The sequence below is a fragment of the Heliangelus exortis genome, chromosome 2 (assembly GCF_036169615.1).
Source record: "Heliangelus exortis chromosome 2, bHelExo1.hap1, whole genome shotgun sequence".
Classification (NCBI taxonomy): Eukaryota; Metazoa; Chordata; class Aves; order Apodiformes; family Trochilidae; genus Heliangelus; species Heliangelus exortis.
This window is the reverse complement of record NC_092423.1, coordinates 106,150,760-106,170,229: the sequence shown is the minus strand read 5'-3', so window position 1 is coordinate 106,170,229 and position 19,470 is coordinate 106,150,760. Positions and strand designations below refer to the sequence as shown.

The following is a 19,470-nucleotide window of genomic DNA, read 5'->3' as shown; positions in this document are numbered from 1 at the left end:
AAGCAAATTCTGTTTGGTGGAAAGATTCAGAAATCGTGTCATAGTTCATTTCCCTAGGTTGCAGTTTTGCAGTTCTCATGCATACCAAACTCCCAGATCAATACCGTGTGTAATGCAGAGAGGTTTCTGGTATTTTGTGTTTCTTTTTAGCTCTTTCTTTGCAAACACAGTGACTTTATTCTGGAAAAGCTGGTCTTTGGTTGCAGATGGTTTATTTATTTATTAAGTATCAATTTAAGTTGCCTGTCCAAGAAGTTTTTTTGTTCGGCTTCCAAATGAAATCACAAGTCATAACTCCTTCATTTCCCTTTTTAATAAGTCTATTCCTCTCTTGCCTTATTTAAAGCAAGTATAAATAATACCAAGATTACTCATGCTTTCAGTCTTTTGGATTTTTTGGAAAACAACTTGAACTCCAGTCTCCAGCAGATACCATCCAACAATTTTAATTGAGCAGTAAACAATACCTAGAGGTTAGAGGAGAGGCTTATTTAATTTTTTTTTAGGTTTTAGAGTTTAATATAGCCTTGAAATAACTTAAAGTTGATTAGCTTGGTCTTACTACACTAACAGGCTATGGATGGTTGCTTCAAGCTTTTTTCTTCCTGCTTAAATTTGCCCTAATACTGTAGCTGTCCTCTTTTAGAATTGTTCAGTTGCACCATAAATCTATTGTTTCATGTGTATGTAATGTTTTTAGTAACTTGTCTGATGTGGGCATTGAGTTCACGTAATGATAAAGACCTTGAAAGTATAATTAGTTTTACTCTACCTCATGCTGTCAAAATGACCTAAAAGACAAAGCACTTTTCTCTGAGTTATTGTTGGGTTTTGCATTTAATGGTAACAATTTGTAATATGCTTAAATTTTAATCATTTCAGTGTTTCATAGTAAATTAACATTTTTGTTTTGAAAGGTGGACTGCACCTTTCTGTAAATGGATCAGTATTAACTGAAGTGACCCTCTTAGATTTCAAAGAATGTAATATTTTACAGTAGAATTCCATTTTAGGAGTTTTGACAAAAATTGCACTTTTACCTAGATAAACGTTGAGTGAGAAAGATAAAATGGTTCTTCAAGGTTATTACAGAAATTCCCTGTTGTCACCAGCTGTGTTGTAACTTCTCATTTAACATGTTATAATGGTGCAACATAAACTATATAATGGCCCATATATAAACTTTTAAAATCTGTATTTCTGCTTTTATCATTGGTAGTCCCTGCTAGTAGGCACTGTCACTTAACTTCTGCCAAGCTGTAAATAAAATTATTTTTCAGACATTTATTGCTTCTTTCAGCTTGCTCTTCAAATCATCCGTGTAGAGGTGTTTCTCAAGAAGAATCTGCATGGCATTGCATTTTCTTATGAAGACGAGGGCAAATTCTTGCACAAACAGGGAACCTTTGCATAAGCACCTTCCTAGATGCTAAGTCTTGGAGGGATTTGTTTGACTGCTTTTTGTTTGCTTTAGGACTGGCATACTTAATGCTCTTTCTGGGCGTGTTAAATGGAATAACTGGGGCTGGGAGAAGGAGGGGAGAAAAAAAATGTGAGTGTGCCACACATAGCATACCACTTGGCAAACTTGGTAAAGAAACAGACCTAGGAATCGGTCTGATTTCCCTGGATACCAGTCAAGTACAAACGCTTTTATAGCTTTCACTGCCCAAGGCAAGCTGGAAAGAATTACCACTCCTCCTAGTCAAAAGCCACTTGCACAGTAAACAAAACAGTCACTAAACAATTTGCTGCCCTTGATATTTTGCTGACCGGTGTGACCTCTCCTCCTGCCTGCGCGGCAGAGCTGCCCCTGCAGCGGCGACACTGGGGAGCTCAGGGCTGCAGCATTTCTGTGTCATTCCAATTTCTGCAGCATTCCTCCGAGGCCGTGTTCTGTAGCTGTGTGTTTGTGTGTCAGAGCATCAGTTCCGAGGCTGAGGATGGCTTCTCTTGGCTGGGAGGACAGAGGTCTGTAGCAATTATAGAAGGAGTAGAAGCTGCTTGTGGTTGGGCTCAGATGGTGCTTGCCCTGTGCTCGATGGGAAGCTGCCTGGCTCAGCCCTGGCAGTGGTCACAGTGGATGCTCCTCATCGCGCAATATCTTGACCTACGTTTTGTTTTCTGCAGGGAAAATCCTCCTGTTTGACCAGGGGCAGATGTTCCTTGGTGTCACCCAGTACAGCATCACTAATAGGGGCAGGCACAGATGCTATGCCCCATTCCTTGTCTCCTTTGCAGAGAATCTGTATCATCTATTTGTTTGAGAAGATGTTCTGTTTTAGATACATTTGAAGCCCCCAAGAAGTGTTTTTTTGTCTCTTAATTTATCATCTAATTTAAGGAAAAGGTAAAAGTCACATCATAACTGTATGTGCATGATGTTTATAAGCAGATGAGAAATGCAGACTTTGCTATTGGTCCAGTAAATGTAATGAATTACTATGTCAGGAAACATAAATACACTTCTTTAAAGCTTAGTAAATTTAATTTGGGAAAGCAGCAATATGTTACAGTGCAGCATTAAACATTATCAAACTGCATTTAGTTTTGATGAGCCAGCCCTCTAGTTCAAAGTTACATACATGTGCTAACTATGCCTTCTAAGTGTATTTCAGCCTTGGATGAAAAAAGGGCAAAGCCTTTTTTCTTACATTATATAGAAAAACCCCACAGTGTGGTCTTCTGCAGTTGATTACTACAGCCAAGGGAAAGATCAAGTATTATTAATAAATATTATTGATGTAAAACCTGCTGCCTTTCTGAACAGACAGTAGGGAAATGAATCCTTTCCATTTTCATTTAGAGAAAATACATTGCTTTGTTTTTCTTAAACATTCAGTTTTCCCTTCAGTTCAATGAGCACCACAGGCTTGACTATGTTTTTGACCTGTTGAAGCTACAAAGAGCGAATGGTCCTACTTGACAAGAGAGGAGGCATTTACATTAATCACACTGGTTTATTTTGTTCATTTTGAATAAGATGACAGTGATTTCTGTATGCAATTTAAGTGGTAACTGGTTTTCAGGAGAGTGTTTTGAGTGCGATGCTTTGGTTTTCCTTGTTCATTTTTTTGATAACTTGGTATGACTTCCCAATTTTCCTTTATTTACCTTTGTGCTGATTTTTGATTCCTATGTGGAAGTCTTCTGAATTTAGGTGTGTTGTTAGAATGGCTTTAAGAATTGTTTCTGATAGCATGAATTACATTCACTCTTCATCTGCCATTTGATAAAAGCATCTGTAGTTTTGATGGGGAGAATGCATTTGACAGAATAGTGGAAAGAAGTGATGTGTCCCGTGTTGTTAGCTCCTAAAATACCGTGGGGTAAGTCGTCCCAGGTGAGGGAGATCTGTTTCCTCAAGGCACTGCTGTTTGTCTTGGTTCTGCCACCCTGCATCAATGGTGAGACCATTGTGTCTGCTACCTTCGGAGCTGAAAGACTTTTTCCCATCTTTCCCATTTGGGACAATAATAGAAGAGCTCTAACTGGCACCTAAAAGATTAAGGACTTGCATAGCAATAGTATTTTCCTAAACAACATGGACGAACTTTCTGACAAACACCTCTTGGAGACATCTAGTTGAAAAATGTGAAGGCAAATATTTGGATTGTGTCACGTGGAAGGCAAGTGAAGAGAAGACATGGTGAAGGCAATGTGTAGGAAGGAAAGGGAGATTAATTAATACTAAAACAAGTTAATGTTGAAATACTTGGCAAAAGAGCACAAATCTATCAGATTTGAAGGTAAGCTAAAGTGAAAACAAAGCTATGTAGCAGTATATGAGACCACTGAATGTGATTTATAAATTGAATGCAGTTACTAACTTTTGTCCTGTTTTTGAGTGCCACAGATAAATCACAGTTGCATGACTAAAGTATCAGATGTCTCAAGTTAATTCTGTTTCCTTTTTTCTTAAAGAAAATGTAGAATTGTAGTATTGGAGACATCCAGCAGCAAAGGAGTTAAGGAAAAAACATGTAGAATGGTTATGTCTATAATGGGAAAAATGCCAACAGTTGCACATTAACAGTGACATCTCTGCATTTCTTTTTTAAAAAGCACTGTAGTGACCTTTATCAAAATGTTAACTTCTAATAAAGAACAGCAGCCATGTTGTGTGCTTGTAAGCTTACAGAAGTCTTGTTAATTCTACACAAAACCTTTTTCCATACCCATTACAGTATGTAATTCATTTGTGGCATCACATGTTCCTTGGTAATTTTTCTGATTTATGACAGTAGCAAGCATGAATCTGCTAAGACCTGCATGTGGCAGTAATATTTTATGACATCATAGTCTGTTGTCTTTTGTAACATACTTAAAAGTTATGTACACAGCACTACAAGGATCATTGAAAAATAGACGTGACTTCTAAATGGAGTTCAATTTTCAGTGGCTCTTTGCTTTCCTTTGGCAGCATATCAAAGCAAAGTAATAATGTCTTGGTGCCAGTCTTTTAAAATGTAACTCAGATGCTTAGTGTAAGGTCAGGTCTGTTCCATTTCACTTGCTGCTTCCTCCTGCTGCTAGAGAGGCTGCTTTTAGTTTGTAGAAATGCCTTCCTTGTGGGAAGATGAGCTTTAGATACCAAGACCTGAGTCCTGGGTTGCAAATCTAATGCTGTTTACCATAGGCATTGACCAAACTTTGTCATTCTGAATAAGAGCACTCAGCTGGGATGCTCAGATTTATTGTATTGCTTGCAGGAAGGTCTGCAGTATTGTCCCTGTGAGCAGCCTGAAGATCCATGATGCCACAAGTTCTTGATAGTGCCTTTCAGATAACTACTGAGCTTGTGTTTACAGGCTCTCAGGCTGTGTTTTTTGGGAGCCTTCTCCCACAGCGACTGACTTTTCCTCACTTTTAATATCAAATGAGGTAGGATGGGGTGGATACGACTCCATTCTCCAATTACAGTGTACACACTTAAATAGAAAGTAGATTGTAATGGAGAGCACCTGCACTGAAGTTACTTGGACAGAAAACATTGAGCCTTGGTTTTCTTTTGGCTTGATCTTCAGGGTGAGCCTGTATTGAGGGAGTTGTTTTGTGTTGAGATGGTTTGTATTTCTGTTTGTGCATTTTTGGTGTGGCTATTGTTGGGGGGTTTGTTTTCTTTTTTGTGTGCATTTGGTTTTGGTTTTTTGTTTTTGGTTTTTTGATTTTTTTTTTTTTTTTTTTTTTTTTTTTTTTTTTAAACTTCTTGAACACAGCCCTAAACCCCAGTGCAGTAGATCCTAACCAGCTTAGCAGAGATGGATTTCAGCCTTTGCCTGCAGGACATAGGCTGGCCCAGCCTGTTTGCAGACGGGTGTTAATTCCCTCAGACATAAGTGGGAGAAGCAGGTGGTTTTAGCTCCTGCTGGTGAACATTAGACTCCCAACATCTGATGACAGGTTGCTATTTCACACTCTACAGTTTTGTTTCAACAGAAATTCAGTGTGTTATCTTGCTGAATTACTTTGTCTTCTCTCAATTGGTGAAACTATTGCATTTATGGACCGAAAGCATTTTCATCTATATAAAAAGTCATGTCTTGGTTATAGTGAATTTCTGAAATTTATTTGCCAGGAACTAAGCATCATGCACCGAGAAGGGGAAGAATTTTGCCATGAGTAACCTTCACAATCATTTTGAGAGATCATGAACCTGCTTATGTTAGCTATCAAAGTACAGTGTTTCAGTGATCTTTGTACAAGATGTTCATGATAATGCTTATCCTAAGGGAAAATATCACTGCATCAGTGGTTGTTACTGTAGAATCCGCTGGGTAGTATTTTCTGAAGTATATAGTGAGTGTGTAGTGGGGCTTGCAAACTGACATTGCTTTAGAGAAGAGGAAGTGAAAAGAGGTGTTTGTTCTCATGAGTGAATGCCACAGGTGCCTTTCATGGGAATTCAAACATTTAGAGGAAAAATGAAAGGAGTAAAAGAGGGCAGTTGAAATAGCCATTGAAAATTTTATTACAATGGGACTTTTCCACTCAGATTCCTTTTGGAAACAAATATTTAGTATTCTACTAAGCAAAGCAAGGACTGCCTTCCTATTGGGGTAACAGACTGCTTGGGTTCCTAAAGGCAAATTTAGTTTCATTTTTGTGATGCATTGATTCTGCAAGTTATCCATGTGCCTTGCTTGATTTGTGTAAATGCTAGAAGTTATTATTTTCATCTGTTACCTAGGACTCAATCAAGGATCAGTCCCTTTAGACTGACTGCTGTAGGGATAATCCCCATACACTTTGCAGTCTGGGCATTAGGAGGGCGATGCTACATAATCTTTACTAAGAAACCTAGGATGTCATGACTAATAATTGAAAAATCAAGGCAGATCAGAGTACAATATCTTGATGCTTCTCAGCAAAATAGTCTTGACTCAGACAGTAATAGGTTAATTGCCACATCCAGAAATGAATTCTAATGATCCCCTTTAGGAGCCATTGTCACATGTGGGGTTTTCATTGCAATATTTATACCTGTAATCTTTGATCTCGAAGCTCATGTAGCTGTTCAACTCAGAAAAAAGGTTCAGAAAGGTAATAGCCTGCTCCCGTCCTTAGGCTTTGCTAAAAGTAGAATTTTCAGTTCTAGTTCAATCAGTCAAGCCCCTGCCATTTTCAGGCATTATTCTAATCTAACACAATTTGAATGTCAAGTGTCTTGTGTTTTGCGCTCACAAGGCCCACGGGAAAGTCTAGACACGCATAAAAAAAAATTACTGCATTTATCATAGGAAGTATATCTTCAAATATATCAGAAGTTCTTTTTCTTTTCTGTTCTTCTGTGGCTGGACTGAATAACGATTGTTAAATGCAAGTCTGTTCAGCCAGGTTTTTTTCTCTGTCCCCACCTGAAATAAATTGCATGAATTTGCACAGCATTGTCTTGGCATAGGATCCTAGAGTATGTCTCAATTTTGCATGGCTCTATTGAAAGCTGCCTCTTGAATGAAGTCTGTCTGTATCCCTCTCATTTGTTTGCATATTGTATCCAAGGATTATTTTTCTATCACCTTCCTGTATTAGCCCAGGTACCATGTTGTGCTGGTGTCACGCTTTTCTGCGTTTTGTGAAGAAAACAGTTTTTATCAGTATGTTTTCCTAGCTTAACACCTTTTTCATTCCCCTCAATTTTATTACTCTCAATTTGAATGTAAGTGGATTATTTGAGCCTTGCAATTTTGTAATCCCTAGCCAAGATACACAAAGAATGGTAAATGTTCTTGAAGGAAAGCAGCATCACTTGAATTTTGACTTAAACTGTGTGAGCTATACACAAGTGACCTCACGTCGGTTATTTTAAAGATTTTGCACTATATAATGCAATCAAGATATGAAGTGATAATACTATTTTGTTTGTGGCTACTGTTTCTCTAACTCACCTAAATTCAGGTGGACCTTATATGAAATAAAATACTAATTTGAAAAGACTCAAGTCTGAGATTGTGGAATCTGTAGCTCAGACCCAAAGAGGCTGAATTTCTTCCTCTTTTTTTCTTTTTGTGCTATTGAGATTTGGTAATGTTGCAGTGATGGATGATTTTCATCTGACTGAATATGGTTTAGGTAATCAACCCAGAAGATAAAAAGTAGTTAATTATCTGTGAGCATTCACTAAGTGCCAGTCTCTAAAACGTATTTCAGCACTGGATTATGATTTCTTCTGATAACTGTATTTCTTTTAGCTCAAGAAGAAAAATGTGTAAAATAGCTACTAATTACTTTGCTGCTATGTATAGGACTGAACACAAATTTAAGGTTTCACTATGGTGTTGCAGTGTTTTGGGTGAACTTCCTTGGCCAGCAGTGTCAACTGAGTCCCTGTATACTTCTAAATCATTTAAACAGGATGGCTAATATTAGTGGCCTTACATTTATTTCTAAGCTTGTCTAGACACATTTGTTGCATCTATGGGGAATGAGAGGTGCCGTAACATGCTACTGAATGAACAACCCAGGTGACAAAGGTACCTTCAAATATCAAATTAGGCATATTCCTGCTGGTTCTTTTGGTATTTCCTCTCTTTAATGATTAATTAATGATTAATTAGCATGTCATAATTGCCATTTTAAATGATGAAAGCAGTAAAGTGAGGAAGAGAACACCCATTTAGAGGTTACTTTCACCCACAGGTCTAATGAGATAGCCATTATTGCCCTAGCTTTTTGAGTCCTCTGCTTTGTTAGGGAAAGTATTACTGTGGCCTGGCTGTGAAAATACACTGTACTAGCCTCCACCAGTCACCAAGTGCTTTTTTTTAAGGTCAGATATCAGTGTTTAATAATAATAAATAATAATAGAAAAAAAAGCCCTGAAGTCTGACTAGATAACATTAAGCTGCCATGGCAACTAGTTTTCTGCCTGAGGCCTACTGGACATGATCCAGTGATAGCATAATCCCTGGGATTTATGATTTTTATTACTATCTAACACATCACTGTAAATACTGCTAGGCTGTCTCTGCTCCTCTTCCACCCTGTTCAGCAACTGCCAGGATTTTTTGCCCTTGTTTGATACAAAAGCACAGCTTTCAAGCAGATAGGGTATTTTTTTCACCATTTAACCATTTGCTAAGGTAACGAGCACCCCCATATTTACAGGGTGGTTCTGCTTTGACATGAGCTTTACCTGCTGTTTGCTGGAGGGCTGCTGGTGCAGTTGTGTCCATGTGTCCAAGTCAAGCTCTGGTGGCTCCGAGGTTCTCCAGGTTCTCCCTGGAGATAACAGAATTCATCTACTTAGGAATCAAGTGGCACACACAGCTGCTGCAGTAACTTGAGGATGACTAAGGACCTTTTAAAAATAATTGCAGCTTTGGAAAATGAGACCGTAGTGTAGTCAGGGGAATGACTTGTGGGAGAGTGACAAAAGCTGCCAGGGTTGGACAGACAGAGGAAGGAAGGAGAAGGGAGAGGAAAAGTAGCACTGATGTTTGTGGGGCTCATCACACTCAAATGGACACTTATTTGTGAAGTTGAAGAGCAATTTAAGGAAATCTGACTCCTTTCCCCTTTCTGCATCCATAGCCACAAAGGAGGGACTACAAAATGTACTTGCATGGGATGGGTGGAATTTTGGGGTCTGGGACAGAATGCAAAACATTAAATGGCCTTGCACCTGTTTAAATACACTTTAAAAAAAAAAAAGGAAGTGGGGAGTGTTGGCAGGATCACTGCCTTTTTTTCAGAGCTGGCAATTCTTGTTTGTTGCAATGTGGTGCTCTGCTAAACAGTCCTATGAATTAATAAAATGCCTAATTTTGTTTTTATTTCTTTTCATGGTAAGAAGTGATGTATAGCCTAAACGTGATATATATGCACGCTTCTCCTCTGTGTTCTGTTGTTCCTAAACCCTTCTTTGTATGGGGGCTTAAGCCATTATGTAGAAATGCTGACTGCTTGAATTGGTGAAACAGGTCATCAGCTCTTTTGAAAGTACATCCCCAATTGATACTTCAGCAAGTCATGGCTCTTTACAGGAACTCCAGGAGCCTGCATTTTTATTTATTTGGTGAATTAGCTTATTTATTTTTTTTAAAGACACCCCTCCAATGACAGGCACTTTATGCCCAGGTGTGCTCGAAGCCTGAGCTGCAACCTGGGGTTGTCAGCCTGAAATTAATAACAGGTCGGCACTTCTGTCAGCAGCATGGTTGAAAGAGAGGGCAGAAAAAATGGGAGCATCAGGGAATAAAGTAAGTTTAGAAGAATCTAGAAAACAGAACACCTAATGAGAAGAGGGGGAGGAAGAATGAGGAAGAAAGAAAGAAGTGTAGGGAAAAAAAGACAACTGAAACCTAAAGCCTAGAAGGACCTCAGGCCAAGAACAGTTAGCAAAGAGGAAATATGAAAGCATCTATTCCTGTTCCCTCTCTCCTTCTTGCTAACAAGAAGAAAAAAAAGAGAATAAACTTAACTTTTTTTTTTTTCTAAATATAGGCTAAAAGGCAAAGCTGCTTATCTAGTTTTTCCTAGATATTTAAGTCATTACTGTAACAATAAAACTGCCCTTTAATTGCTGCACCATAATTGTAGGTATTTGTTTCTTCCACTGCTTAAGGTCACATGAAAATGAATAGAGGTAAAAATAGGTTGCTGTTAAGTGCCTGAATTTTGAAATGGTTTTCTGCTAGCTATCTGCAGAGACAGTACTTTCCCTTTAGTCTCCCGGTTTGACTGTTCAGTAGATATATTTTTTAATTACTAAACTGGATTTTAGCAGGTGTAGTCAGTTGATGCATTATGGGTATAAGAGATTAGTGTTTAATCCTTCTTTTTATTACTGTGTAGAATGGTATACTTGGGAAAGTATTAAAGGTGCATTGCGTACTCCAGAGTACAGAAATGACATTTATTACTGAGTTTTCTTTCAGCTAGCATCATTTAGAAAAAAGCTGGCACAGAACTCTGCAGGGGCCTTTAGGCTCATCTGTACTGAAACTGCCTTAAACAATACAGAACGGAGGAAAAGGGAAAGAAACCTTTTTGTGTTTGAAAACAAAAGCAGTTGTCGAAATAGAAGTACTTCCCCTTCTGGAAGATGCTTATTCTCTTTTCCTGCATTTTATTTTTTTCTTAAATAAAGACAAAAGGGGTGTCAAAGCGCAGAAGATCTTTGTGTCAGTGAGTGGTAGAGGCAAGGACTGAAAAGGATCAGTGAATCGGATATAATTTGGACTCTGTTTGAGATACCAGTCCTGTGTTTTGCTGATGGCTGGTATTCCCGTTCTGAAAAGCTGCAGAGGCATTTCTCTCGAATAGAAAGAACATTATCCCCATTTTCATTCTGGCATGCCTGTTACGACTTTGTTCTGTAAACAAAGAGGATTATGGGAACTGGAAACTAGATGGCATTTTATTAAAGAACTCTGTGAGTCTTTCTCTTGTGAATGCAAGAACTGGACAGTTTGCTGATAGCTACCTGTGATAAAAAAATACAACTTGGTGTGTGAGTTAGTAGGGTGCATGGAAGTAGTCCCCTAATTTAGGACAGAGTATGTGCTGGGCTTCCCATTTGCACCCTGCAACAAAATACTTGAAAAAAATTTCAAAATTAGTACTGGAAAATATATGCTACAGAAATAGGGAGTGGGAAGTCTGTGCCCTCTAACCTATGGTTGTGTAGACTGCCAAATTGCTTTGTTATTTTAGGAAATCTGCATATTCATCTATCTAAAACTAGCTGCCTGGGTAGTGGGGCAGGAAAGAGAATTACATTTAATGAACGTCAGTTGCAGTAACCAGCACAAATTATTTTTACCAGCACATCATACAACTTTATAGCTTTTCTGCAGTAGAGTACTCACTTAGCATCTTAATTCCATAGAGTAAAGTTATATATTAGTACTAGGTTTTACCTAATGCCTGCTGCAGATCATCCTGGAACTGCTTGCAGTTAATGAAATAAGTGTACAGTATGAATTAAACCATAACTCTTGCAAATCACTTTTCCTTTTAATTATTATTTTCCTAACTGAATAGACAAATGATTAAGGAAGCAGCACAGCATGGAAATGTGGAAAGCTAAGCTGCTATGAATCAGACCATGAAACACTGAAAGCTGGTAAATATCTTGAATGTATCTCAAGCTTTATCTCAGTCAAAACTTTTTGCTGTCACACTTTTTCCCTTCTTGTGAGCCTCGGAGCCTGGCTTTCACTAGGACCCAGGTTATAAAGTTTGTGAAGTCAAATAAAATCAGGAATTAGAAGCAAATGGCCATATTTAGTCCTTACTAAGTGGCAGAACTCCAGTTGATTTTTTTGTGACCCACTGACACGGGTGGGCTTCTACTCAGCGTGGGCTGGAGTGGTAGAACGAAATGCCCAGCACAAAAGCAGAGGTTTTCAAAAGCAATTACTGAATTAGCAGACTTGCCTTTCAGAAAGTGGTAAGCAGCTGCCTTTTCACAGCCAGGCTTTCTTTCAAAGTGTCGTAGGTTGGTTACTCAAGAAAGGCTCAAAATGTGTAGCGCGTTGAGATTTTTCTGGTTGGTTTGGAGTATGGGGTAAGCTACAGTGCATGAATATGAAAGTAGAAAAGACTAGAAGAAGCTGTTAGAAACAACACTGGTGTACTGAAGTAGAATATAATGACAAATTGAGCTGTATGGGTAGGAAAATGCTGTTGTCTAAAATAGCCTGATTATATTCCATATTTACTTTGCATCAGCAATTTCTGTAGCTAATTTTCTCATCTTACAGGTGAGAACAAGACATTTTTGTGGCTCCGGTAGACCACCAATTTATAAAAAGATCAAGTAATGTTTTTTAGCTGGTCTCAAGAAGTTCTAAAAGCAGACCCACTTTGGATGTGCTGCCTGTGATGGAAGAGTCAAGTTAAGATCTTGTTCAGTTCCTTGTGATTGTAACAGTACCTCATGATGTCAAAACCTCTCTTGAAGGCAGTCTGTAGTTGTAGTAAAGGATTGCAGTTGAGGATATCTTTTGGGCAATACCCATGCCATTTCGGCAAGTCATGAGCTGAAATAGGAGCATGTGCACACTGTTAGTAGAACTAACAGATCACCTTACAGATACACAAGTAACCAGTCTGAATAAATTACTAATTTATAAAGCAGTTAATATTTTTCATGTGTTTTTAGTGTAGTTTCCTCCAGTTTCTCTTTCTAAAAAGCAGAAAGACTTGTTAAATGCAGAGCATTCTTGGAGAAGGTAGTGTTCAGATATTAAGTATGCAGAGAGATAGGCAGTTCAAGGAGGCTGTTTCCATATAATTCTAATTCTGTCAGAGGCAGAAGAGGTGTCTAGCAGGTAGTTGTCTGTAAGCTGCTTTCTTATTCTACTTATTTGCTGGAGGGAGATCCTGACTGGATTAAAGACACCTAGGGTTTCCATTTTATGATGTACACTTCTGACTATACTGCTGAAGTATGTATGTTGTTAGCACTTGGAGTTGCAATTTCCATAATGTCCTCTAAGGGAATCTTATCCTTGAGGTTGATGCTTAGTCATTGAGTATTGCATTCGGGAGGAGTAATGATGTTCCAGGATATTTACAGAAGGAAATTCACTTTGTTTGTTTGTATGCATGTGGATGTTATCTAGAAGTGAACTGTGGATGTTTCCAAAGTGCAGAAATCCAGATGGCAAACTCAACACAACTGTCTTGGGAAGAAAAGAAAGTAATGAAAATACTGTCTCAATAGTCTATATTGAGACTAACCCTAACTCTAACCCTAACCCTAACCCTATATTGTATGCAAATATTTGCACATAAAGTTGATATTAATAATATAGCCCATTCTAATAATTTGTGCTTACTCCTTGTAAGGAGTTGTGGTGTTATTTGCCTAAGAAAAAAGGGGAAAACAGGTTGTCAAAGAGTGCAGACCAACATGAGTGTCTGAAAAAGGGGGTTTATTGTCTGAGAAATGGTTCTAGTTAATTGAAGATTACTAGTAAGGTACATGAGGTTAGACATGTATTTTATAGATACTATAAATCATTCATCTTGTTAAACCTGAGTGTGAATGCTGTGGATGGTGCAAATCTCTAGTGCACTTTAAATGAATTTGCATGTTTAGTTCATAACCGTTTTGTACACTACACATGTGTGCATACATTTTAATTGCTTTCATGCAAGAGTGTTAACTTGAAAGCTTGTTTGAATACCACAGAGCTGCAGATTTTCATTTTAGAATGTTGTAGTCACAGAAGTTCTAATAGATGATGCTTGTCTTCGTTTTAGGGCAAGAAGACTCCTGAATTACTACGTGGTCTTTTGTCTTAGAGTCTAAAGCTTAATTACCATATGCTAATATTAAGTACAGTTTCTCTTTTGTTTAAAGACTGTTTTGTAAATCCTTCTGCAGTGTCTTATTTTCAGCATGTGAACTAATTGCATTTAGTCACATGCATCGAAGCTGGTGTTCCTGTTATTGTTTTGATAGGACCAAAGGTATTATCTTTAGAACCAAAATAGTTATATTTCAGATTATGATTTAATAATCCTAGAATTAATATAAAATACATGCTTAGAAATCTTTTCAAAAGCAGGTATTTTTCAGAAGATGCGGAAAATAGTCAAAAGAGGAATACTTAAAAATCAGCAAGTTGTTTTTATAGATTGTGAGATACTTGCAGCCGATAATTTATGTGGAGACTGCTATTAAAAGTACTAAAATAAGGTACTTGATTACTATTCCCATTGCATATAAAATTACTAGATGCTCTATAGTATGTGGTGTTAACCCCTTTTAAAATTAAAAGAATCCATATGATAGATTTGTCAGCAGAAAATGACTTGCAGAAAGCATGCTTCCCTCCCTTGTGCTTGTTAGAGAGAACATGACTGGTATAAACAGTCTTCATTCTCTGTTGAAAAAAAGAAACCAACTTCTGTCTCACTTTTGCAAAATCTTTACCTAAAAACCTACAGTCAGAAATCCCTCTTTGTTCATACCAGTTGAACACAACAAATGAATCAAAGTGATCTAAATTGAATTTACAAGACTGATAACTACACAGTTGGGGGGAGAGTAGCTACTGTACAACCTGTACTCTGTCATGGTAATTTAATTATGGGTGGTTATACTTGAGTATAATTTGTTAATGTGTGCTCCTTGCAATGGGAGAATCATTCTCACAAAGCATTGACAATTTTACACATTTTTACCAGGATACTGTCAAAGGAAAGGGTTTTTCATTGAATTTCATAATATGCAGTTGCCTGGAGGAGAAACATCAATGAAATGGCTAGCAGAGTGGGATTTTTCTTAAGTTTTCTTGGTTACCGGAGTCTTATATATAAGAAGATGAGGGGAATAAATTATTCTTCTTTGTGATTTTGAATATGTAAAAAATGGATTAGTTTTGTTAATGTGCAGTAATTGAAAAATAATTTTTAATAAAATAATGTGTTATCTTAGTCTTTTGAACCACAGTGACGCTACTATGCATTTTAAATATTACCTTTGTGAAAAATGGTAATGATCAAAGTTTAGATTATTATTATTCATGTTCTTTCCTACTCCCTACTTTTCAGAAGTAAGTCTGAGAAGAGGCAGAGGTGAATCTGGTTCATTCTTCTTCCTTTTAGTCCAGATACTTTTTTGAAGAGCTGATTTAGAGAGTGCTGCAGCTGAGATGAGAGGTCAGCAGAGCACAGAGCTATGGTGTATTTCAGGCTGTTTTCTTTCTCGCTAGTCTCTTAATGTGAGTTGTTTTTAACTGAAGGTTTTGTTTGTGAATAGAGATGATGCTTGGAGGAGGCCCAGCTTTCTCCATGCCTGGGGTATGGGTGGTCTGGGCCAGTGAACCCAAGTACTAGCAGCTCTGTTTGCTAGTCCAGTCATTAAGTCCTTAAATCACTGGATGTGGTGACTTTCGAATAAACTCTTCTTAGACACCTCTTTGATTTTTTGCTAAACAATACAGAATATCCAGCTCTGAAGGCTGAGTCACCAGAATTACAGAATTGAGGTTGTGCTAATAGTTTCTGGGTACTGATAATAGTTGGTTTAAGGGCTAGTTTTCTATCCTTGACTTAGAATTTTCTCTTTTCTCAGTTGGCTGTTGTGTTCCACAGTAAGCTGACTCCAGCCACTGGGATCAGTGTTGAAAAGACTGAGATCACTGGGTTAAGTAGGGAGCATATGGGAGCTGGACCTTCTGCCTGTCGATTTTCTCCTTCTATGCAAACAGCAAACCAGACATTCTTTTACCTTCTCCAAATCTTGCAAACCTGTAGTCTGTAGATCCATAGGAGAGGAAGTCAGTTGTACTTCATGGAGCAGATAGGATGGAGTTGAGGAGCCGTGGGGATTGCCTAGAGAGTAATACATATGAAAACTTAAGTGAGAGGCTAAGTACTGATTAGCATTTCAGTGAAGCAGTCTCACCACTAATGAGGAAGACCTAAAGCAACATCTAAAAGGAGGACCGCAGGACCAGTGCTAGGACTTTTCAAATAGTGAGGCTTCAGCCTTTTACCCAGGCAGATTTGTTTTTCCTGGGTTTAGTGCTTTGTGGGATGTGGCAAGCTCTTCTCCCTGAGGTGAGGCTGGCGTTTCATGGAGGGAGACCTTCAAATTCTGCAATTTATCTGGAAGGAGCAGTTAACCTTGCCAACCCAGCAAGATCAGTATTAACAAGGTTGATGTTTTAGTATTTATGTTGAGGAGTTTTGTCCTTTGTCTCATTTTTGTATGTGATTGACCCCTTCAGTGGAGGATTTTGTACAGTCTCTTCTGTCAGGAGAGGGCAAATGGGGTAACCTAGATAACTGAAAGGGTGCAGTAAGGAAGCAAATTTTATATGTCATCTGAACATCAGCTCCCTCTTTGAAGGATACCAAAAAATAGAATTCTTCTCAGTACGTTTCTGGTAAGAGGGCATTACAGAATGAAGCACATGATGCATGACATTGAGTAGTGATTTTTCTTGAGAAAGGGACCTTTAGGTTTTGAAGCTAAACAGTTTGTGCATGGTTTAGCACAATATAAAAAGTCCAATAAATGAAATGAGGCAGAAAGCTTCATCTTCATCTTCACTATGTGCATTTCAGCACAACCTTCATAATGAAGTTTTGCACTTCTGTTGCCTGTACAATCAAAATACTTCATAATTATTTAGAAACATTAAAGAACCAATCATTGGTTATAAAAGCATATTTCCATTATTTACCTACTATTCTTTGCAGTAACCCAGAAAGTAATTGTCAGTGAAAGCAGTTGGGTAAGAAAAGCAGCAACCAACTTGTTACCATTGCTATTTGGTGCACTTCACATATTTATGTGTACAATCAGTTTTACTGACTTCATGTTCCAATGTGCATCTTTCAGACGGGACAAAGGGAGGCAGGAGGGAATTAAGCAAGAACATCCTAACTAGATGAATAGGCAAGAGGTACATGGAATTAACTTGTTTGGTGGGTTTTTTTTGTTTTTTTTTTTTTAAAAGCTGTCTTTAACTTAGATTTTTCTGTGTGTGTTAAGTATTTCCTGCTGCCTCTGTCTTGTAGATGAGGAAAATCAGGCACAGAGCTCATAAGTGGCCTACCTAAGATGACATAGCTGAATGGCAGGCTGAGCTGAGACAATCTCTTAATGAACTTTTTGGGCTTCTGTCTTGCCCCCATTGGCAGAAAAGGCACTGGAAGCATGAGTTTGTTTGCAATTATTGCTGCAGCATAACTAAATTTGTTGAGTGTATGTGATTTCTTGACTTTACTGGATCTTTTAGGTGAGGCTTGATGTTCACATCCTTTCAGCTGTACCAATGGAAGAAGACTGAAATGTAGTGTAGGACCTGAAGGGAAATCATAGAATGGTTTGGGTTGGAAGGGACCTTAAAGATCATCTACATTCAACCCTCCTGCCATGGGTAGGAATACCTGTCACTGTAATCGGGTTGCTTAGAGCCCCAGTTAGTTTTCTTGTGGAGGGAGGTGTCTTTGGTTGATCAGTCTATCTGGGGTTAAAAACTTACCTCTGCCTAGCAGTGCATCCAAGGATAGTGCTGTCATGTGGACTGACCCCTGGAAGTCTTAACTCATAATTGCATGTGATAGTAGCAGCAACAAGTTAAGTCCTTCTGGTTCTGCATATTTGTTCTTAATGCATTTTATGTCACACTGAGTTCAAGTGGGCTGCTTTTTCATTTTTTATTCTTCATTATGTGTGTCTGCTTTACAGTGAGGTTTCAAAGCTGTGATGGAAACAAAAAAATACACTTTGGAAGCAGTGAGCCAGAAGATTTCAGAGTAGGTGAAGATGGTGTGGTCTATGCAGAGAGAAGCTTTCAACTTTCAGCAGAGCCCACGGAGTTTGTCGTGTCTGCTCAAGACAAGGAGACACAGGAAGAATGGCAAATGAGGGTGAAGCTAACCCCTGAACCAGCCTTCACAGGGGCTTCGGAAAAGGTAAAACAACTAAACATAGCCTGGATAAATGTATTTCCACAAACAAGACTAAAAATAGGGGTTCCATTCTGTCTGTCATATCTCTCCATGAGGCGTTTTATTAATGGACAGCTAGTGAACACAAAGCTGGAGCCTCAGGAGAAGAGGTTTTATAGCCTGTTACTCTGTAGCTTTACTAAAGCAGGGAAAGGTATGCCTGTTTAAGTATATAGGATTCATTTATGTTGGAGCTTTTTGTTTGTATAATTTGAGATTTATACCTGAACTTAAGTTGGACGCGGTCATTTCTTTATTTTAAATTGCTTCAAAGTATTGCAGTATTTATTCAAGCAGTTAAATATAACCACAAAATAAACAAATTTGTGCTAGAATGCATCAGTCACGTTTATTAGATGGGAACTGTAGATTTACAGCAGTAACAGGAAAGTGTTTCTGGCAGGGAATATTGGCTTTGTCTTGTCCCTTCATAATCAAATGGAGATTGTAAATTATTCATGATTCCAGCATCACTTGGTAAGGAAGATAGTCTCCCTCTGCTGGAAGCTGCCACAGGATAAGCCATGTACTAAAACAAAAAATCAATCCTAACAATATACAAATAACAATGCATTTACCTTAGGAAAACAGTACTAAGCTCCCTTATTCTCTTATAATTCTTGCTGCCTGCTGTTTCCTCCCTTCTCTTCATTTGTAAACTAAAATTCCTAGTTTACAAAGAACAAAAATCATTCATAGATTAACATACCTGAAATAGGTACGCATTAAAGATTTAAGCATAATGTCAAAATACGATGTGGCTATGCAAGACATTTTTCCTAAGAACACACTGGAGACCAAAGCTGTGTAATCCTTAGGTTTTCGTTTGCTTGCTTGATGATTCTTTTAAATCTAAGGCATGTTTGTAACAAAGGAAATATCATTCTACCTGTAAAGTCTAGTAAAAGAGCAGATGGATAGGTATGCCAGGGCATGCCCTGTTCGTCTCAAACATCCAGTTCAGATATCCTTGCCATCAGCAGAATGTAGAATAGTGGAATATTGTCTACAGTTGGGCATATGTTTTTGACATACTTGATTACAATTTTTTTTTTTAAATAAGTTTTTCTCTTAAAAATTTTTGGAAGAAGTTTTTGTTGCCCTGTCTCCACCCTTAAGCAACCTAGTGTGGCCAGATGTGTGCTGGCATCAAAAAGGCTGAAATGAGTGCAGATATAGAAGGGAACAGGAAGGGAATGTTGACACCCAGCAGAGATTAATGCCCAGTGTGTAAAGTGGGTCATCTACTGCATCCATCATGGCTGACATAGGTTTAAAATAATTACAGCATTAATTCTATGGGATTTAATAGGGTCATAAATATTTGAGACATTCCTTACCACTATGTATTAAACTTCTCTTGGAACTCAAATTATATTTTAGCACACTCAGATCTAAATTTAATGTACAGTAGCACATTACCTGAACTGAAGTCCTGGGTAATGAGAAATACATAAAGGCTTACTATTAAATTCTGCAAAATATTAACTACTTCTCAAAGTGCAGAATAGTTTACACTGTAGTGCCATGTTAGAAATGGTTTAT

The 19,470-nt window shown here is 38.0% G+C and overlaps 1 protein-coding gene across 1 annotated transcript in view; it reads left to right on the top strand.

Annotated features, from left to right (window-relative positions):
• CDH2 (cadherin 2) overlaps window positions 1-19,470 on the top strand; it is a 114,354-nt gene that overhangs the window by 58,112 nt on the left and 36,772 nt on the right. Inside the window, exon 3 of the mRNA XM_071737403.1 lies at window positions 17,663-17,889. Within this exon, the coding sequence (XP_071593504.1) occupies window positions 17,663-17,889 (227 nt within the window). The remainder of the gene's footprint in view (window positions 1-17,662; window positions 17,890-19,470) is intronic.